This window comes from Hypomesus transpacificus, chromosome 7 (assembly GCF_021917145.1).
Source record: "Hypomesus transpacificus isolate Combined female chromosome 7, fHypTra1, whole genome shotgun sequence".
NCBI classification, from domain to species: domain Eukaryota; kingdom Metazoa; phylum Chordata; class Actinopteri; order Osmeriformes; family Osmeridae; genus Hypomesus; species Hypomesus transpacificus.
This window is the reverse complement of record NC_061066.1, coordinates 3,013,186-3,034,857: the sequence shown is the minus strand read 5'-3', so window position 1 is coordinate 3,034,857 and position 21,672 is coordinate 3,013,186. Positions and strand designations below refer to the sequence as shown.

Sequence of the window (21,672 nt, the reverse complement as noted above, 5' to 3'; positions counted from 1 at the left end):
GTTCATCTCTCTCTCTCTCTCTCTCTCTCTCTCTCTCTCTCTCTCTCTCTCTCTCTCTCTCTCTCTCTCTCTCTCTCTCTCTCTCTCTCTTTCACACACACACACACACACACACAACACACACAGATTTGAAGTATGTTGACACGCAGCTAAACCACGCCCCTGTCTGTTTTTTTCTCACCACGTGGAGAGAAATGTCCCATGATGCTCTATCCAACATGGCTGCTTCTACAAAACAGCATGTGTGAAAACACTTTTAGGCATCTTTTCAATTAATTATAATTTTCATGTAACATATCAACATCTAGCCGCAAACAGAACGTTAAAATGAAGATCAAATCCAAGTCGTCGTATCATAAATCGGAGAATACTTTCAGGGTGAGTGTGCTGATTCAGTTCTTGCCAGCTAACGAGCTAGCAAACATACTGTAGCTTATAAGTAGTAGTAGCAACACTGTGCTACTGTAAGTGTAAAACTAAATTAACCAAAACAGCATTCACTATTTCACGTTGTAGTATTCGAGCATGTGACCATAAACGGTCAACTGTTCATTGATTGTGGTTCCATATTTTGCCACGGTTAGCTTACTGCTGGTGTTTAAACTACATGTAAGAGGAGTAGTAAGCTGGCTAGCCGGCTAACTGATGTTGGCTTTATTTTACAGTTTCTCACGTTCGCTGAAAGACTAGCCAACGTTAATATCGATGTCATCCATCGCATCGACAGAACGGGAAGTTACGAGGAGGTATGTTGTAAACTTGTCATAACTCATACTATGGGTGAATGTGGTTTCTGCTGTTTTAAATGCCTGATGTTATGCTTGTCGCATTCAACAGGATGTAGAGACGTATTTCTCTGAAGGACTGACAAAATGGAGAGATCTTAATTTGACAGAACATTTCAGTAAGTGCCCTGTTACAGCATAAGTGTATTTAAGTTTGCTTTTCCTGTTAACAGCAGTAGGTCTAACTGTTATTGTGTGGTCACAAGCAACCCTAACTAATGTTAAATCTATTGTTCAACAGCCACATTCTTGAAAGAGGTGTCCAACAAGTGTCAGTCATTCAACCTGCTAGTATTCCATCAAAATGCCATTGTGGAGAGTCTGAAGACTCACCTAGCGGTCAAGAAGAGTTTAGCCTTCCAGCCACTCCTGGAGTAAGTGTGTGTGTGTGAGTGTTTGTGCGTGCGTGTGTGTGTATGAGAGAGAGAAATACGCAATTCATCGCTGAATTGGGTATCGTTTTGTTCTCTCGTCCCTCAGACTGGTGGTGCAGCTTGCCAGGGACCTCCAGACAGACTTCTACCCCCACTTCCCTGCCTTCTTCCCCCTAATCACCTCCCTCCTGGAGACCCAGGACACGGAGCTGCTGGAATGGGCCTTCACCTGCCTCTCTTACCTCTTCAAATACCTCTGGAGGCTCATGGTCAAGGACATCACCAACATGTACAGGTAAGACCTGACCATACCAGGACACGGTCTTCAGGTGTTTACACCAGTACTCAATTGTACTTACCCCATGTGTATTGTATAAAGTGTATATGTTTGGATCAGTAGAGTGGATATACTGCATTACTGAATTTAAAACTATAGTATTTACTCTTGTGTACCAGTGTTGTAGATCCGCTACCATGCATTGATGCTAATATGTTAGTCCAGCTCTAACTAATCTGGTATTTGAGTGATTTGACATGATGTTTTTTTATCAGTCTGTACAGCACATTGCTGGCACACAAGAAGGAGCACATCCGCAGATTTGCTGCAGAGAGCTTCTCTTTCCTCATGAGAAAGGTGACGTACTGTCCATACAGAGAAATCTACACAGACCTGCACAAGGGCTTTTTTTAGATATATTTTTGAAATTGAAAAAGTAAACTGAAATTGTTGTGTTCTGGCAGACTGAGCACTGACAGCCAAGTGTGGGTTCTCCTGTGTTGGTTCCACAGGTTCCAGACCTGGATGGTTTGCTGAGCCACATGTTCTCCGACCTGGGGGAGCACCCAGAGAAGGCTGAGGGGGCGGGCCAGCTGCTGTTTGAGATGTGTAAAGGGGTCAGGAACATGTTCCACTCCTGTGCCGCTAAGGTGAGAGAGAGCATTATGGGATCTGTAGGTTTTGAGTTATTTTCAGTGAGAGGAAACCCTAGTATGTATGCATACTGTAACTTCTAGGGCTAGCTTTGGGTGAGGAGAATTGAATAAGTGCTCAGTCACAAATCCTTTTCTTGTCCGTCCATTTCCTCCTTCCTTCTAGGCCCTGCCGGTGGCTCTGAAGAAGCTGGGGCCAGCTGGCAACCATGATGACGCTTCTCTAAACTGGGAGGCTGTCAGAGATGCTGTAGATCAAATGGCCCGGGCAGCAGCCAACCACGTGGAGAAAGAACACTTCCTGGTTCTCTGGGAGTCTATACAGGTCAATCACAGGGCTTCTCCTCCTCTGATTGGTTGGATAACTGATGTCTATGGTTCAAATATGACTATTGACCAATGGCTTGCTTATCGCCAAAATCACTGTCCATAAAGACTGATGTAAACCCAATCATTTCTCTGGTTGCTCCCATCCAGGCCTGTGTGAGCGAAGTGCTGGCTCGACTGGAGGAGGAGAGGGAGAAGGCTGGGGATACCAGCCCAGTGTTGGAGCACCTGGAGAGGCTGCTGTTCATCCTCCACACCCTGGTGGGACACCGAGACGGAGCCAAGATCACCAGGCCCGAGGCTGTCTGTCAGGTAAAGAACCCAGCACGGTGGGACACCCTGCCACACGCTTGGGATGGGAAACACCAGTGATGTGAGTACCTCCAGACCCGTCGTGGTGATGGAGAACGGGGGTGTAAAGGGGCTCTGTCCTGCGTCCCAGATGGTGTTGCAGCTGCTCCAGGCTGCAGACCTCTCGGGCCCCTGTGCCCGCCTGGTCCTGCAGATCATCTCCTCTCTGCTGCTCGGAGAAAACGTCCACCTGCCCCCCAGCCTCATCCAGCAGACCGTCAAGAAGGTGTGTGTGTGTGTGTGTGTGTGTGGTTGGGTTGGGTTGGAATGGCTCTGGACTCACACAGTGGTTGACTTCTCAGGTGTTTGGAGGAGGGATGGACCAGGACCTGATTCTGGAGTTCACCAAGGAGATGTTCACCATGAAACAGTTTGAGCAGGTCTGTGGAGGCCACCTCGCTCATGTGACTGGCCAGTTTTCTTACTGGTTACCAACATTTCTGCATGTGTTTACCTATGCTTCTGCATCAAGAAAGGACATCGAAAGAACTTGTAATAATGATATTATTTTGTGTATTCCATTTTTTTGGTGCTCCCCTCCTTCCCAATCCTATTTCCCCCCCCCCTCCCCCCAGTTCTTCCTGCCCAGCCTTCTCCACTTCACAGAGGGCCTGATCTCCAGTGGAGACTCCGTGTCTCGTAGCTCAGCCCTGGAGGTGCTGGTCAGTCTCATCCTGGCCAAGGCCCCTCCCCCCACCGATGGATCCATGGCGTTTGAGAAATACCCACTGGTCTTCACTGGACAGCCACCCACGGAGCCGGCCCAGCCAGGGCATGGCACCGCAGACAGGCTAGCAGTGCCAGAGACGGTCCTCTCCCTCCTGCCCCAGGACCGGGACCAGCCCATCTCTGACCTCTCCCTGCCCTGGTCTGCCCTGGTCCTTCTCCCCCACCTCCGACCCCTGACACCCTGCCAGGTCATCTCCGCGGTGACGACCCTGCTCAACCGCCTACTGGAAGAGGTGGAGTCTGGAGCGCTGGGGAAAGGTGGGCACTCACACTTAATTACACTTTTAATGATCATATATTATTATGAAATTGCATCATTTTTTTAAATTATTTACATTCATTTAAAGCAGTCTGTTGTTTTAAAGTCCATTTAGATAAGTAAATATCCACCTCAGTCACAAAGACTGGCCTTGTTAAAACAACGGTGGCAGCCAGCTTTGAGTTGTGTTAGTGAGTAAACCCTGTGTCCGTCCTGTGCAGGTGGTGTGTTTGTGTCCAGACAGGCCCTGAGCTGTCTGCTCAGCCTGGACAGCTCTGCCAGCGGCCTCTCTCTGGTCCCTGTGGACAAGGTCAAAGCCATCCTGCAGTGAGTACTGAAAGCTGCTGTTGGCCCCCCTGGTCATATAATCAGCTGGCTGGAAGCAGGATAACCATTTTGGTGTTGTGTGTCACAGGAAATTCCCCGACGATGTGTCGGCGCTGTTGCTAGGAGACCTGTACTACACCCAGCTGTCCCTCAGTGGGGTGTCAGACCACCTTTCCCACAGTGCATTGCAGGAGCTGTACGAGATGCTCCACGCCAACCTCTCTTCCAACATCTCCAAGGTAGGACAAACGGATCAGCAACAAATGAGAATCGATCGCCAATACACCAATCAGGTTTGTGTGATGACAGAGAAACCCCATTCTGGTCGTTGAAATGACTGTGATTGGTTCCAGATCCGTCTGCTGACTCTGAGGATCCTAAACCACTTTGAGGCAGAACTTCCTGCTCAGCCAGAGGTACAGTTATCACTCAAAATGAATTTCATAGGCCACACACAGTCTAATCTGTACAGCAAGGTGGGTGTCCAGTAAACTCATGTTTGTGTGTGTGTGTGTGTGTGTGTGCTGGCAGGGGGAGGAAAGCGTGGAGGTGCAGCTGGTGTTTGCCGTGTGTCTGCAGGCGGAGCAGGTGCCCGCCTCGGTGCAGGACTACCGGGAGAAGCTGCTCCACCTCAGGAAGCTGAGGCACGACCTGGTCCAGCGCAGCCTGCCCCAGGGCCTGCCCGGAACCTTCCAACAGGTAGCTCCCTCTGACCTCTCACCTCCCACCCTCAGCACCCCCTGAGGCGTGAACGAACGTGCCTGGATGGGAGAGAAATGTAGTTGAAGGAAGTAATAAAAGTAACATATATACCACCTTGGAGCATGTGGTTTGGCGTGAGAGCCTTTAGGATTGGAGTTAACCAATGGGGTTATTCTGTTTCCCAGGTGCCCCTGCGCTACCTGATAGCCATGCTGTTCATCAACTTCAAACCGCTGTGGGACCCTGTCATAGAGCTGCTGGTGTGAGTACGACCTCACTACACACACACACACACCAGCCATCATTATATCCAGCTTACATTGTACATTTCATTCACTTCAGTTATCCAAAGCTACACGAATTTACATTTACAAACATTTAGCGCATTTACAAAGAAGTTCTTGTTGGTTGTCATAGTGAAGTCTGTATTTACTAGTCACATCGCAAAGTAACCACATCTCAGCTACCAGACACAGTGGACAAAACTGAGTACAGATTTGTATGTGTGTGTATTAATCCCTTATAGCTTTTCTGGCTTCCTCTCTCATCCTCTGGTATGTTCCTCTGTTTTCAGGACCCATGCCAGAGGGATGGAGAACAAGGACTTCTGGAAGGTCTACTATGAACACCTGGAGATGGTGGCGGGGCTAGCAGGTTAGTCCTCTAGTCAGGACGTTATCTCCTGGGGACAGGAGGCGTAAAGCCACACTCACATTATGCAGCTTCCAGTGTGGGATGTCATACAAGTGTGTTCACGTGTATCCCAAATCTTCTTCTCTCCAGAGAAAGAACTGCGTGAGAGCGAGGAGGAGGAGGACGAGGCCGACGAGGGCCGGCCGGAGCTGAGCGGCGAGCCGGGCTGCGACGTCATCGAGAGCGGCGACCTGGGGGTGCTCTTCCTGGAGCGTCTGAAGGCCACCTCCGACCCCGGCCAGAGGACCGACTTCACCAACTTCCGCAGCCTGCTGTGGAGGACCATGGGCCAGGTCCCTGACAGGGTGGAGCCCCGCAGCCGGGAGCTGAGCCCTCTGCTGCTGAGGTTCATCAGGTCTGTCTCACACAGAGCACTGCATACTGCACACTACACACTACATACTATAAAAGCCTCTTTCATCAGGTCTGTCTCATACAGAGCACTGCATACTGCACACTACATACTATAAAAGCCTCTTTCATCAGGTCTGTCTCATACAGAGCACTGCATACTGCACACTACACACTACATACTATAAAAGCCTCACTGCCAAGTCCACCAGGTTAGTCCTACACAAAGCAAATTACCCTACATTAGTACATAGACATATCACCCTGTAAATACTGATGGTTTTCCTGCTGTGCACCTCCTAACTGACCCTGGTGTGCCTCCCTGTTGTGGCAGGAATGAGTTCTACCGTACAGACATGCTGATGGCCCCTACCCAGGACCTGAGGAAGAGCCCTGCCCAGGTGGAGGTCAGCGCCGCGGGGCAGGAAGGCAAGGAGGACGAGGAGGACGAGGAGGAAGAGGGGGGCAGACCGGAGAGGAAGATGCCCCCTAAGAGAGCTGCATCCAAGTACGATGATGTTGGGATTGTGGCTTCATCGATCACTCTGTATTTCTCCTTGTTGAAGTGACCTCATGCGGTAGCTCGAGTATGTTGCTAACACGCGTGTCCCTGTCTAGGCAGCTGATAGCCCACCTGAAGGTGTTCGCCAAATTCACCAACCCTCGCTCTCTGTACCTGGAGCCCAGTCTGATCCAGCTGTACACACAGGTAACACCCTCTCCTCCGCGGTGCCAAGCCGACATCTTCCATTCCTCACTCTCCTACTTCCTTTGTTTTCAGTCAACAATTCATCTTCAGTTGTAATACAACCTTTGCGTATGGAAGGTTGAATATATCAGCTATGGTGCTAAGACTGAGATGTGTGTCTGAGTAACTTTCTGCCTCCTGTGCCTGCTCTGCCTCCTGTGCCTGCTGTGTGTGTAGCTGCTGTGCCACCAGGACCAGCAGATCCAGAGGGCCGTCCTGGAGTGTGTCCTCACTTACAAAGACCCCAACATCCTCCCATACAAGTAAGACGCCCTGTTTCGGGAAGGTGACTTAGTCCTCCCAGTCGCTGTGTCCGTGTCTCTCTTCCCCCCGCCCGAGAGACCCTGAATGTGAGGGTCTTTGTGAGGGCCTCTGATAACCATCGGAGGTTTCGCGTGTCGGACTCGTATTCCGGAAGATTCTATGACCGACTGGAATGTTATCGGCCTTCCATCCCACTCCCCGGTCCGGACAGGACGGACCGTTTCTATAATCAGCCTTTTGTTCTTAAACTATCCGTTTCTCCATACCTCTGTCTATCTGGATATCATGTATGTACCGAGATGTGGGTTTGGGTTACGGCTCTGGTGAGACCACTGTAACACTGACCCACTTTCCAGACCATTACACGAAAAGGCCTGTCAACAAACTACAGTTGATTACCCCAGGGTCCACTAACAGGCCCCTGTACTGTAGCAGTAGTAATGCCCTGCCTCTTTGAAACCAGACGATTTGAGACCTGTAATGTATCCTCAGGCATCTGGCATACAGTTGAAGTTGTGATGGGTGGGTAGTTATTGGATGTATTGGCGGTGGTGACATGATAATGATGGGTGTGTGTGTGTTCTCAGGGATAACCTGGACAGACTGCTGGACGACAGGCACTTCAAAGAGGAGATTGTTCACTTCAACATCTCAGAGGAGAGGACGGTGGTGGACCCCTCACACCGAGGCCAGCTCATACCCCTGCTCATGAGGTGTGTGTGTGTGTCTGACAGCATGTGTGTGTGTGTGTGTGTCTGACAGCATGTGTGTGTGTCTGACAGCATGTGTGTGTGTGTGTGTCTGTCAATGAAACAGCCGTAAGAATGTCCCGTCTTTTAATAGCGTGTACTGGACACTTGACTAAATACCCCAGTCTTGAAGCGTGTGCTTGCTAGCTGTGTGTTGTGGGATACTTCTTCACATTTTTGATTCGCCCCTTGCCTCCGCAGGATCCTGTTTGGCCGCATGCGCAGCAAGGCTGGCAGTAAGTTCCAGGGCAAGGCGGCGGCCACCCAGCGCTCCTCCATCGTGCTGCGCTTCCTGGCGGGCTGCCAGGAGCAGGAGCTGGGCATGTTCGTAGACCTGCTGCTGGAGCCCGTCTGCCACCACAGCCAAGGTGGGTACCCCCTCTGCCCCTCACGACACCTCCCTGCTAGGCTGGGAGGTGTCTCTCACAGGTCCAGCCCAGCCTAATGACCCAGCAGACCAGAACCTGAACAGACCACGTTCAAACCCATGAGCACCAATACCGGAGCAGATGTTCCTGTACTGGTAAAACCACCCAGACGTACTCAGCGTTCCTAACCACGTCCCCCTCCTCCTCCTCCCCCAGCGGCGTGTCTGGAGGCGGTGGAGCTGGCGGTGGCGGGGACGGACGTGAGCGCCGTCCTCCCCCTGGGGCGGCAGCACAGCCTGCTGAACATCGTCAACGTGGTCATCCACAAGCTGGGCCACCTCATCCATGGCTACCTGCCCAAGCTGCTGCAGATCCTGCTGTGTGTCACCGCCTCCATCTCCACCGTGCTGGACCACAGGGAGCAGGTACACACACACACACACACACAGACTGTGTTATGGGTCTGGAGTAGGTCCTAATGCTCTGTAAAATAGATGCACAATAAAGTAGCGGTTGACTGTGCTGGTGGTGACGCCCTCTCCTGTCTCCCTGCTCGTCCAGTTGAAGGCAGGCTGCGTCAGCCCCCTGAAGAACCTGAGGCGCCTGGGCATCCTGAGGATCCAGGACTTCTTCGACGGCTTCGACTCGTACAGCTTCACCCCGGAGGAGCTGGACGCCGTTTTCCAGGCGGTGATCTGGCCGCAGGTGTGCCGCCTGCCCACCGAGAGCCCCTACTCCCCCACGCCGCTGCTCAAGCTCATCCACGTCTGGTGCAAGAACTCCAGGTGAGCGCCCGCCCACCCCTCCCGCACCCTCCTCAACTCACTCAGAAGAGTCACGGCTCGTCTCTCCATCCACCCATCCATTTAAGCATTTGTCAATATCAAATGATATGATGTTCCTCTTCTTCCGTCTCGCCCTCCCACAGGTATTTCCCCCTGCTGGCCAAGCAGAGACCAGATCACCCGGAGTGCGACATCCTCCTCAACGTCTTCGCCCTGCTCACGGCCAAGAACGTCTCCCCGGCGACGGTCGCCATGGTGATGGACATCGCCGAGTCCCTGGTGACGGCGGCGGACTTTGTGCCGTCGGAGGGCGAGGCGGTGCTGGTCGTCAACGGCAGCGCGTTCCCCCAGCCGCCGGAGGGTGCTCACATCACAGGTTGGGAGGGGCTCAGCTGCACCACACTGGCTGCATGGCCAGTTTGATGCTTTTACCTTGGAACAGTCAACTTGCCAACCCGGTGGAGGTGTAAAGTGGCTGGTTTATGTTTCAGAGAACGTGAGGCAGGGCTCCAGTCTGTTGCTGCCCCACATCTCCACCCTGCTGGACTACCTGAGCAGCATCGTACGCAACTCGGACCGCCTCCGCAAGAAGAAGTACCGCACCCAGGTCGCCAAGGAGCTCAACATCCTGTCTAAGTACGTGTGTGTGTGGGGGGGGGGGGGGAGATCAGGGGTGGGGGGGTGGGGATGTTTGCATACATTTGGGTGGCTTTAGATGTTTGCGTGTGTAGTTTGTCAGTGCTAAGATGGTGTTGTGTCCTGCAGGATCAGTCTGTTTGTGAGCAGTAAGGAGCAGAGCTCCCTCCTCATCAGTCTGCTGCTGCCCTACCTGCAGAAGGCCTCCAACCCCCAGGTACACACCGTCACCTGACCTCCTGCCCTCCAATAGGATCGAGCCCTGCCTGCTCACCTGACCAGCTGTCTCTCTCTGTGTGTGTGTGTGACTGCATGTGTGTGTGTAGGAGACGGAGCTGGACATCCTAGCCACGGTGCAGAACCTGTTGAGACAGTGCTCCCAGCCTGCCTCCTTCCTCCGGCCCCTGGGCAGGCTGTTCTCCATCCTGCACCACAAGCTGCCCAGGCAGGCTCTCACCAACGTCTTCCAGGTACCCCCTCCCCCAAACACACACACACAACCTTGTTGAAAATAAAATTTGACTTGTGTGTCAAATTCAGTACGCGTCTTGCATTAGTACTTGTCATGGTTGCCCAGTAAATGCAGTTGTGATTGAGTGGTTTTTGTGTAGTTGATGTTAAAAGTGGCTGGTTTGTCTGTTTTGTCAGACCCTGTCAGACCTGGACCCTGGACTCAAGTACATCAGTGATATGGCTGCACAGGTATGGACACACACACACACACACACACACACTCTCACACACGCACTGTCACCTCGGCCCTCTCATGACTCACTTGTTCTTCCTCCCTCTCTGCCTCGTCTCTCTCGCCCTCCTCTCCCGTCTGTCTCCTCCAGATGAACAAGTTTGACAGTCGTCACCTGGACGAGGTCCACTTTGACGTGCGCCTCACAGCCTTCCAGGAGGCCAGCAGGCACATAAAGCACATGGACCCTCTGGACATGGACTACATCTACACCGTCATGCACAACTGCTTCCACTCCTTCGAGGTGAGCACACACACACACACACGCTCTCTCTACAACACAATGTGACAGGGTTTTTATTCGTCTGATCCATATGATGTGAAATACTTTGTCATTGATAATCCTTATGATGATGCTGTTTGTGTGATGACTCTCTCTCTCTCTCTCTCCTGCTGCTGGGGGCAGATCGGTGACATGTCTCTGGCAGACAACGCCACCTTGTGTCTGTCTGCCATCGTCACCCAGCTGGCAGCGCTGGGCGCGGCAGAGGAGCAGTACAAGGAGATAGTCCAGTACACCATACTGGACGCAGTCAGGAAGGGCCTGCGGAGCAAGGTGGAGGTACGTACACACACACACACACACACACACACACTAGAGTCCAGCATAACTATCTGAGACATATAGTCATTGTGCCTCACCCTTTTTCTTTTTTATCCCCCTCTCTGTAGAGTGTGCAGCATGACTACACCTCCGTGCTGGCCTGTCTGGTCAGGACGTTCCCCTCCAGGAGAGACTTCAGAGACCTGGTCCAGCTCACCGACTATAACGACCCCGAGTCAGACTTCTTCGAACACATGAAGCACATCCAGGTCGGGACACACACACACACGAGCTGTGCATTCTCACACACGCTCGCCTCTCTTACTCGCACGCAACTTTAAACCTCCAACACACACACACACACACCCTTGGTTTGTCTAATGTGTGTGTGTGTGTCAGATCCACCGCAGGGGCCGCGCCCTGAGGAAACTGGCCAAACAGCTGACGGAGGGCACGGTGGTGATGTCATCGCGCTCGCTCCAGAACTTCATCATGCCCTTCGCCATGACGGCGCTCCTCGATGAGAAGATGCTCACGGTTGGTTCCCCACGCCCAAGTTGGCAAACACTCATCAGGTTAGCGCAGTAATGTTCAGATATGGAGGTTCACCCTTAACCCCTACCTATGTTTGGGTGTGTTTTGTCGTTGTTCCTGTGTGTGCGCAGCATGAGAGCATGGTGTCAGCGTCGGTGGAGGTGATAGGGGCTGTGTGCCGGAGGCTGACCTGGTCCAAGTACCTCTACTACCTCAAACACTTCATCCACATACTGCAGACGGGACAGGCTGAGCAGAAACTGGCTGTCAGGTACACACGTGTGTGTGTGTGTCAGAGAGAAAAGGCATGCGTGTGTCAGATCCATGGTCTATTCCACCCCAACATCCTGTCTTCTTGCAGTCTGCTGGTGACCATTCTGGAAGGGTTCCACTTTGACCACGACACCCTGAACAGAGAGATGGAGGCGGCCAAGACCCGGGCCAAAGAAGGTGAACACACACCAGCTGAACGACCCGGCAACTCTGACTGCTCCAGACACCTGACAGTGCATGGGATTACTGCTCCGGTGTGACCGTGTGTGTGTGTGACCGTGTGTGTGTGTGTGTGTGTGTGTGTGCAGTGGTGAGCGTCATCGTCGACGAGGAGGGCGAGGAAGACGAGGCGCCCCTCGAATTGGACGAGAGCGACGCGGAGGACGCCATGGAGACCGGCGACGCTCCCAAGGCGGGCCTCGCGGAGCCGGCGGCCATGGAAACGGAGGTCGCGGAGGCGGTTCCAATGGAGACGGAGCTCAGGGCGGTGAAGAAGCCGCCCCCCCCGCCCCCCGTGCCCGGCTGCTGCAGCGGACTGCCCCAGAGCCCCGAGGAACTGAAGGCTCTCATCGCATCCATACAAAACACCGTCAACAACAGTGTGCTGCCCAGGCTGCACAAGTGCCTCAACGCCAAGGTACACGCACACACACGCACACACACACACACACAGATACTGAAACACTTGTGTTAGGGTTCTCTTGGTATGTTGGTATTCTGAAGAAGTGCTGTGTGTGTGTTTAGGTGAAGAGGGATGATGAACACAAGGCTATGAAGTCGAAGGAGGTGAAGGAGGAGGAGGTGGTCCGAGTTCCCATAGCCTTTGCCATGGTCAAGCTGATGCAGACCCTGCCCACTGATGTCATGGAGTCCCACCTGCCCGGGTATGGGGTGTGCGTGCGTGTGTGTGTGTGTGTGCGCGTGCATGCTTGTTGCTGTGGCTGGGAATAGCCACAGGTAGGATTTCCACGTCGAGTGATTATTAATCAGCGCCTGATTGTGTGCGTGTGTCTTCAGGATCCTGATGAAGGTGTGTGTTCTGCTGAGGAACCGCTTCCAGGAGATCCGAGACGTGGCTCGGAACACTCTGATCAAGATCATCGAGACGCTGGGCTGCAAGTACCTGCAGTACCTGCTCAAGGAGATGCACAGCGTGCTGGTCAAGGGCTACCAGGTACACACACACACACACACACACCCTCCACACCAATCCCATCACCCCACATCTCCATAAATGACTCTCGCACACATGGGCACACGTTCATGTGTCTCTCTGAGTGGAAGTGTCTGCTAAATGAATGCATGACGTTCTTCATCCCGCTGCTGTGGCGCGCGGGTGTCGTCTCCAGATCCACGTGTTGACCTTCACAGTGTACCGGCTGCTCTCTGCTGTCAGCCCCACCCTGAAGAGTGGAGACCTGGACTCCAGCATGGGCCTGCTCCTGGAGGTAACCTCTCCACCACACACACACTCACTCTTTGTCCTTAGCTCTCCTTTCTCTTCTGCTTCTCTCTTCATTCGTTACCGACTCTCTTTTCTCTCTCTCTGTGTGTCCTGGGTGTAGATCTTCAACGGCGAGCTGTTTGGGGCGGTGGCGGAGGAGAAGGAGGTGAAGGGGATCGTGTCGAAGCTGATGGAGGCTCGCAGCAGCAAGAGCATGGACTCGTACGAGTTCCTGGCCCAGTACTGCGGCAAGGAGCGCTTCACCCAGCTCATCCTGCCCATGAAGGAGGTGGGGGGGGGGGGGGGGGCTGGAGGTGGATGGAGACGGGGGTTTTGACATGTCGTATTGTTTCCTGTCAGTTGCTTGTGTGTGTGTGTGTGTGCACTCTTGCTGTTGATTTGTTTGACCGTGTCTGTGTGTTGTACCCCCCCCCCCCCCCCCCCCCCCCCCCCCCCCCCCCCCCCCCCCCCAGATTCTGGAGACCACGACCAGTCTGAAGGTCGCTCGCAGGGTCCACACGGTGCTGAAGAGGATCGTGGCGGGTGTGCTGGTCAACAAGGGCATGACCAACCAGAACATTCTGCTGCTCAGCCACGGGCTCGTCAGCGAGAGCCTGCCCCTTGTCACCAAGACAAACAAGTACGGACACGCACGCACACACACACACACAAATGCTAACGGCAAGAACACGTATGCTGTGCATTTCTTCCCAGTCAGAATGTAGCCCTGAAATGTGTGTGTGTGTTTAGAGACAAGGCACCAGCCCAGCCCCCCCCGGACCCCCGCCTGCCCCCTCCCAGCTGCCTCCTCCTCCTCCCCACCCCCAAGAGGGGGGCCCGGAAAGCACCAATCAGCAGCAGGACCAACATGCACATCCTGGTGGACACTGGGCTCAGGGTAAGGACACACACCTCTCAATCATTTACTCTGTGTGTGTACATGTGTGTTCTAACCCTGGTCTGCGTCCTGTGTCCAGCTCCTCCACCAGAGTCTGAAGAAGGCCAGGGTGACGTCGTCCGAGCGCATGGCTCTGGAGATGCTGGACCCGTTCATAGACCTGCTGCTAGACTGTCTCAGCTCCATGCACGTCAAGGTCAGAGCCCCCCTCCTTCAGCCCCCCTCTTACGGCCCCCCTCCTCCGGCCCCCGTCCTCGCTGAGGCTCACGAGTCACGTTCTGACCCGCATGCGTATGGACTGCCAAGTGCTGAGGCATTTTATAATGTACTTTTGTACTGTGTACACATCGATGGGAATGTCTGTTTGTGATGCTTTTTCTTTCCTTGTGCCTGTGTCTCCCTTCTTCCATCCCTCCCCCCCTCCCTTCCCCTCCCCCCCTCCCTTCCCCTCCCCCCCTCCAGGTGATAACGGAGACCCTCCTGGTGTTCACCCTGCTGCTGAAGTTCCCCCTCCCGGCCGTGGAGCGCTGCGCCCCCCAGCTCACCAGGCAGCTTTTCTTGCTGCTCAAGGACTACGCCAAGGCCGGCGCTGCCCGCGGGGAGAACTTCCACCTGGTCCAGAACTGCTTCAAGGTAACACCCACACACACACACACCTTGTGTATTCCTCCAATAACTCTCTTTCCTCATCCTCAGTCCACACTGTCCCTCACGCGCACGCACACACCTCGTATAATGATCCTGTCTCTCCTGGCCAGTCGATCACCATCCTGGTTCGGAGCATGAAGTCACACAAGATCACAGAGACGCAGCTGCAGGTGCTGCTGGGATACGCCGAGGAGGACATCTACGACCAGTCCCGCCAGGCCACGGCGTTCGGGCTGATGAAGGTCAGACCGCCGTCCCAGACTGCCACCCCAACATTCCTGCCTGCCTCTGCTTTAGTCAAACCCTTATTTAGCTCTGTGAAATATGTCAGGTTCTTTCATGTGTGTGTATATATATCTGTAATATGTTTCCTGTCTCCTAGGCGATACTGTCCAGGAAGCTGGTGGTGCCAGAGATGGAGGAAGTGATGAAGAAGATTGCCATGCAGTCTGTTACCGGGCAGAATGCCATGATCAGGGTCCAGTGTCGGCAGGTTGGTCTATTGGTCGGTGGGGGACACTCATGAAAAGCTTGAGAAGGAGACGTAATGACATTGACTTCTTCTTGGCTGCTCGTGTTTAGATCTACATGAAATACATCCTGGACTATCCTCTGGGGAAGAAACTGAAGGGACATGTTGATTTCATCGTGGCACAGCTAAGGTAAGGAATCTCGATCAATATAAATGTGTGTGTGTGTGTGTGTCCACAACTACATTCAAGTCCTTCCTAGTGCGGCAGGATGTGGTTGATGAAATGCTGCTCTCATCTCTTTCTCTTGTTGTTTTCTTTCAATGTTTCCCTCTTCCTCTCTTCTCCTCCCTTTGTCTCAGTTATGAGTATGACACAGGGAGAGAATCTGTTCTGGAGATGATAGCCTACATCTCCCAGACCTTCCCTCAGGTACGCCTTAGTAACCTCCCAGCTCACACCCCATAATTACAGCCATTAGAAGCCCTGTTTTAACCGGTGCTCAGTCACCAATCTCACCATCTCTGAACCGAAACATTTACACAGAGCAGTTTCTAAACTGGTCATAAACCCGTATTTCCAGTTAACTTGGTCTTGTGGTTCCAGAATCTTCTGCTGCAGCACAGTGGGCTGTTCTTCGTGCCTCTGGCCCTCAGCATGGTCAATGATGACTCGGCGCGCTGTAAGAAGATGGCCGCCCAGGCTATCAAGACCCTGCTTGGCCGGCTTGACCTGCAACACCAAAACTCCCTGTACACCTTGGTCAACACCTGGTTGTCTGGAGACAAGGTATACACACACACAAAGCTCGCACAACTAGTACTACCGGCTTTGTTTAGACACTCAATTGTAAAGGTCGAAGAACCAAAATACTTTTTAGACATAGATGGATATCTTCTCGCAACTGACTGAACCTTGTGACCTTTCACCTCTGTCCAACCCTCCCCTCCCAGGTGTCTCTGCGTCGCCTGGGGGCCCAGGTATGTGGTCTGTTCGTGGAGGTGGAGGGGGTGGAGTTTGGTCGTCGCCTGGACGCTCTGCTGCCACTCTTGGAGAGAGAGATCCACCCCGACAACTACGAAGACGTGAGTCTGCTACTGAGACCGGGACAGAGGATGGATACTCAGGCATGTTTATTAACCCCCTCTTCCTCTCTCTACCCCCCCCCCCCCCCTCTCAGTTTGAGGAGGAGCCGGATGAGAAGGCTGCAGACAGGCTGCTGTTCAGCTACCTCACCCTGGTCACCAAGCTGACCAAGGACTGCGGCATGCTGGAACTCAGCAGGCCCCAGGACACGCTCTCCAACATCTGGGGTGAGTCGTTAAGCCATGTTGTCTGTGGAGCATCGCTCCTAACACACTGAATTAGATGCTAACAGGATTTCCCTCCCCCTCCAGGTCACGTGGAAGCCCACCTGCGCTACCCTCACTGCTGGGTGTGGTTGACCGCCTCCCAGCTGTTTGGACAGCTGTTTGCTGCCCACCAGCCCCAGGACCTGGTGGCCCGCTGGAGGCAGGGGGGGCGGGGGGGCAGCTCCAGCCCCGAGCCGGTGGCCACCACCTTCCTAACCACCAACCTGGACAAGAGGGTACGTCTGGTTATCAGTGTAGTGGAGACCAATGCTGGACGTTGCTGAATCACACCACGAAAACCCTGTTATGTAATGATGTTGATTTTTAAACCAACTCACCTTTTCTTTTTCCACTACTCTACCTTTTTCTTTCTCATTTTAGATGAGAGAGTTGGTTCTGTCTTTCTGTCACCAGCTTCAATCCAAGTTCCTGGACGTTTCCTCGGGGGAACAGGTAACTAAACCTTTTCTTAGTCTTGGTGGGGGAAAAATAACTAATGACTTATGACTCAATTACAATGACTTCCTTTCAAATGTCATATTACAATTGTTCTCTTATCCTACCTTCAGGTGATCAAGAACCTGCTGTTTGTTGCCAAGGTGATTTACCAGATCTCACCCGAGTATGACATCACAGCCAACCAGGAAGTGGAAGAGTTGAAGGAAGAGGAGAGGAAGGAGAATGGAGAGGATGAAAAGGATGAGGACCAACTCGAGGATGAGGAAGAGGAGGTCAATCATGACCGCCCTCCTTCGCTGCTGTGGATGATGAAGAAACTGTCTCTGATGGCCAAGAGAGAGGCCGCTGACACACCCAAGATCCCCCTGAAGGTAAACACACACACACACACACAACACTACCGCACAGGCTCACTAACCAACGAGACATCATTTCCTAACGGACGACCCCCCTCCCTCCTCTAGAGAACGTGTGTGTTCAAGTTCCTGGGGGCCATGGCTGTGGACCTGGGGCGGGAGCGCCTGGGGCCCTACCTGACCACCATCGTGGCTCCTCTCTACAGGGAGCTGGACAGCACCTACGCTGAACAAGGTCACCACAACCACTCACCCCTTCCCCAACCAGTCTCATTCAGAATGTGTTCAGTTCACAGATGCTTTTCAAAAGAGACTTACAAAGGAGGGCTCAGACCTATTGATCTGCAGTCGGACGCTCTCCCGCTGGGCTATAACCTTCCACTGCTTGTGTTTGAGGTTTTCTACTCGCGGGCTCAGTGTTTGCTCCTAGCTCTAACCCCAGTCTACAGTCAGCTGCACCATATACACATAGGCTCCTCCGCTTCTAAAACAGCCTCTTCTCTCCTCCCCCCCCAGACCCCACGCTGAAGAACCTGGCCCAGGAGCTGATGGAGCTCCTGAAGAAGCAGGTGGGCCTGGAGACCTTCTCCCTGGCCTTCTCATCGGTCCAGAAGGAGGCCTCGCAGAAGAGAGCCGTCCGTAAGAGGCACAGAGCCATGCAGGTAACATACTACAACCCCAATACACCTTCTTGAACGGTTGTACTACGTCGTTTGAATACAGAAATAGCTTCTCGTTAAGAGAGCGTGTGGAGCGTTTGAGTCACTGTGTCCCCTCACCTAACAGGCGGTGGCTAACCCAGAGGTCGCTGCCAAGAAGAAGATGAAGAAACACAAGAACAAGATCGAGGCCAAGAAGAGGAAAATCGAGTTCCTGCGGCCGGGCTACAAAGCCAAGAAGCACCGGAGTCACGCCCTCAAAGACCTGGCCATGGTGAAGTAAGAGCTGGCCAGGGTGCAGTGGTGACGAGCCTGTCCTCATTGTCACACAGAACCAGTCTTCATGGTTCCTCAAAAACAAATGACTCAGCAGTGGCCCAGTGATGACAGCAGATGGGGGACTTCAGTGGTACATGGCTTACCTCCATGCTGTTGTGGATTTCTGAGAGGGTATTATGTATTGTGCAGTTAAATGTACGAGAAATGTTTTTATTAAAATAACAAACGCTTATACTATTAATGACTAGGGTTGGGAATCTTTTGGTACCTCACTAGTCAATTCTTGGGGTCACGATTCGGTTAAATCGATTGATTTTTAAAATCAAATTTCGATTCAATATGCTTACATAAAATTACAAAATATTTTTTACATTTGTGAATCGATGTGTCCTATGTCAAATTTAAATGTTGAGTGGAGATCTCTGATAGCTCAGTGTATAAGGATGTGGGCTACTGTGTGAAGGGTCTTGTGTTCAAATCTGGCTGAAGTATCAATTTCGGGTTTCAAGATTTGATCCAGGGGTACCATGTTTGGCAGTAGACTAGATGATGCTCATGCCACAGAGGTTTCCTGCAAAGTTACTTTCTACAAGATTGTGTAATTGCCCTTATGACACTACTAAATGCCAAAGGACAATGTACTTTTTGTTTCTGCCAAGTTTAAAACAATACTCTGCCTTCTAATCATACTTACAAAACAAGTGAAAGTTTGCTGAAGGATTTCTAAGAAATCCTTCACGAAATACAGTGACGATAAGTAGACTTTTCTTGAACAGACTTATTTATTTCTGCAACACGGATAAATATTAAACAAATGTACAGCTTTCCGTCTGTTAGGGGTGGTAATCTTTTGGTAGGTCACGATTTGATTAAAAATCTAAGAACCATTCTTAATCAAATTTCGATTCAATATATGCTAAGATTTGCTTTTTTAAATCAATTTTATGGGGGGGGGGGGGGAATGTGAGAATCGATGTGAATCGCTAGAAGACTGAATCGCGATTCATATGTGAATCGATTTGTTCCCTTACCCCTATTAACGACAGTTTGTAAAGTGAAACAGCGCCATTGAGTGGTAAAAGAAATACATGACAGTTTGCACAGAGCATTCAATGTGAAATTTTACTTTAGTCTAAAGGGTAAAAGCACATAAATATGCAATAGGTTTCAGCACACAAATCAGTTAGTGTTAAATACACAAGTCACTAACATGCCAAAACTGCAGTCAGAATTCAAATGAAAAAAGGGCCTGAAATAATCTACTAATCACAAGAATTACCGTGCTTATTTTCTCCACTGAAAAATACATTAAGAATAGAAATACGGATGAATAAATCAGCCTGACACCTACAGTACAAAAACAGCATCAGCTGTATCATCAAACCAGTCTGGTAACCAGTCAGTATCCAGACGCCTCTAAATACTGACTGCATTTTCCCAGGAGGCACCTCTGTGTCTAGATGTGGCCAATCACTACAGTCCACTGACTAAGCCCCAACAAATATGAAAATCCTTGTAGCCAAACCGGTTTGGGCTCTGTGGCTGCAGCTTTACACGAGGCATTTAATGTACCTGTGTGTCCCCCTAGGACTGGAGAGGCAGCAGGTATTTCAGGCTAGGCCAAGGCTTTGTTTGGGGCTGGGAGTGCAGTCACTGGTCCAGAGGGTCCTATCAGGAGGTCAGGGTTATTTACACAGGAGGAGGACGTGTGTCAGGCCGTCTTTACTGCCGGCTCTTCAGTGACTCCACCAACCTGCAGGAGGGAACCATAAAGAATGTTGACGTGACGTTTCACCATATGCTAATATAGGTGTGTTTCTCCTGTCCTTGAGTAAGCAGGGCAGAGTACGTCATAGAAGGAGCTCAAGTGACGGTTTCATCCCTATACCTGAAGCCCTTCCGGACCCATCTTTACTTTATAAGTTCATTAATGCGGCATCTGCATTAAAAAACACTTGTGTTTTGGGACACTTATGTTCCCTAGTGCTTGTTACAGTAGCTTTGCTACTAACATTTGACCACAATTAACAATGCAACATCAGTCTCACCACTCCATGGCCTCGTCCAGGCCAGTGCCCTTCGTGGCAGAGGTCTTGAAGATCTGCCACTTCCTGTCCTTGAGGGCGGGCAGGCCCAGAGAGTTGGCCACCTCAGCGGGTGTCATAGCCTGCTCCATGTCCTGCTTGTTTGCAAACACCACCAGGATGGCCTTCTTCAGCTCTTCTTCCTGTTACGTCATACAAGGAAGAGTCAGTGGGCATGGGACTCACATTACCTTGTGTACAGGTAGACATGATATGATGACTATTAACTACACAGTCTCTGGAATATTCCACCTACCTCTAACATGGCTACCAGTTCCGACTTGGAGATGCCCATCCTGTCTCGGTCACTGCTGTCTACCACATAGATGATGGCGTCTGTGTTGGAATAGTAACACCTCCAGTATGGTCTGAAAGAGAGGGATGAAGGGATGAAAGGTTAATAATAGGATGAGGGATTATGTGCACCGTGCACAGTCAAAGTAACTGTGAAAAAGACATGGCAAACATATCCTATAAGTGGACCAGCACAACAAATTAAACTCTGCAGTTTAATCAGTCAATTTACCTGGATTTTTGTAACTTTTTACATACATGCAGTAATGAAACCATCCCAACACACCTGATACTGGTCTGTCCTCCTAGATCCCAAACCTGGAACTTCAAATTCTTGTATGTCACCGTCTCCACGTTGAAGCCGATTGCTGTAGACATTTAGGGAACCAATACTTAAGGAGACGCATCTCACCCACATAAAATAAAATTCAACATGAAACAAGCCATGCATGAAAGAATACAAAGAGCACATACTTGGGATGGTGGTGACCACCTCGCCGACCTGTAGTCGGTACAAGATGGTGGTTTTCCCGGCACCGTCCAAACCCAGGATGAGAATCCTCATCTCTCTAGTGCCGAACAAGCCGGAGAACAGGCTAGAGAAGAAGCCTCCTACAGCAGAGCAAACACATGGCTGTGATTAAGGATGTTTCCGTCAAGATAACTAATAATGGCCAACGTTTAGCTCGCAGCTCTCAGCAGTATTCGGTGCCATTTAGGCCCAGGCCACAAACAGGATGTTTGTCTTGACATCTTGGGCAACGTTAGATGTATTATCATGCAACCTCGCTAGCTTAGCATACTCCATTGGCATGATGCGTAGGAGGAGCAGTAACATAATCTTAGTAAACAATTTCATAAACGTATCAACCTAGCAGTAATGAGATGGCGTATTAACGGCCTTGTTCAATTATTAAAAAGAACATAAACTCACCCATTCTTATGTGACTAAAGCCTTTTCTTTCCAACCCTATTATTGTAACAGAGCAAACGTTTCAATGCACTGCTTCCGTGGTTGGAATTCAGTGACGTGTCGCCGAGTGTCACCAATTTTTATCGTCAACTTTCTTCGATACAACATTCGACATTTTGTAGTTTCAAAATCATGTACATAATATCAACATAAAAAATACACTTCAAGACAAAAATCATATACCTTTTTTTAATGCTGTATATAACATTTGATTTGGAAATTCAACGCAAGTATTATTTAGAATGTGCGTCTAATGTAAAAGTAAATTATTTTGGGCTGCGT

The 21,672-nt window shown here is 51.3% G+C and overlaps 2 protein-coding genes across 2 annotated transcripts; one reads left to right on the top strand and one right to left on the bottom strand.

Annotated features, from left to right (window-relative positions):
- The first annotated feature begins 196 nt into the window (after positions 1-196).
- Positions 197-19,659, top strand: utp20 (UTP20 small subunit processome component). The gene is made up of 59 exons (XM_047022544.1): positions 197-378; positions 666-746; positions 838-904; positions 1,027-1,159; positions 1,266-1,454; positions 1,712-1,793; positions 1,949-2,086; positions 2,256-2,414; positions 2,567-2,728; positions 2,859-2,993; positions 3,070-3,147; positions 3,343-3,754; positions 3,977-4,082; positions 4,171-4,321; positions 4,436-4,498; positions 4,614-4,781; positions 4,970-5,046; positions 5,359-5,438; positions 5,568-5,832; positions 6,163-6,336; positions 6,447-6,537; positions 6,754-6,839; positions 7,428-7,553; positions 7,791-7,957; positions 8,174-8,382; positions 8,519-8,742; positions 8,886-9,118; positions 9,234-9,378; positions 9,508-9,595; positions 9,705-9,848; positions 10,027-10,080; positions 10,215-10,367; positions 10,530-10,685; positions 10,796-10,936; positions 11,067-11,204; positions 11,333-11,472; positions 11,563-11,651; positions 11,783-12,111; positions 12,219-12,358; positions 12,492-12,648; positions 12,824-12,922; positions 13,040-13,207; positions 13,392-13,558; positions 13,669-13,816; positions 13,896-14,012; positions 14,279-14,449; positions 14,575-14,706; positions 14,847-14,957; positions 15,047-15,126; positions 15,297-15,366; positions 15,541-15,723; positions 15,888-16,019; positions 16,115-16,247; positions 16,332-16,522; positions 16,668-16,739; positions 16,856-17,116; positions 17,210-17,336; positions 17,618-17,763; positions 17,888-19,659. Exons 1-59 carry the CDS (start codon positions 328-330, stop codon positions 18,041-18,043), a joined length of 8,445 nt encoding a protein of 2,814 aa, XP_046878500.1. The 5' UTR covers positions 197-327; the 3' UTR covers positions 18,044-19,659.
- arl1 (ADP-ribosylation factor-like 1) lies at positions 18,803-21,458 on the bottom strand. The gene is made up of 6 exons (XM_047022546.1): positions 21,352-21,458; positions 20,892-21,029; positions 20,704-20,785; positions 20,380-20,491; positions 20,088-20,266; positions 18,803-19,792 (listed from the first exon to the last, which is right to left on the bottom strand). The coding sequence occupies exons 1-6, from the start codon at positions 21,353-21,355 to the stop codon at positions 19,762-19,764; spliced, it is 546 nt and encodes a 181-aa protein (XP_046878502.1). The 5' UTR covers positions 21,356-21,458; the 3' UTR covers positions 18,803-19,761.
- Between the last annotated feature and the right edge of the window lie 214 nt (positions 21,459-21,672).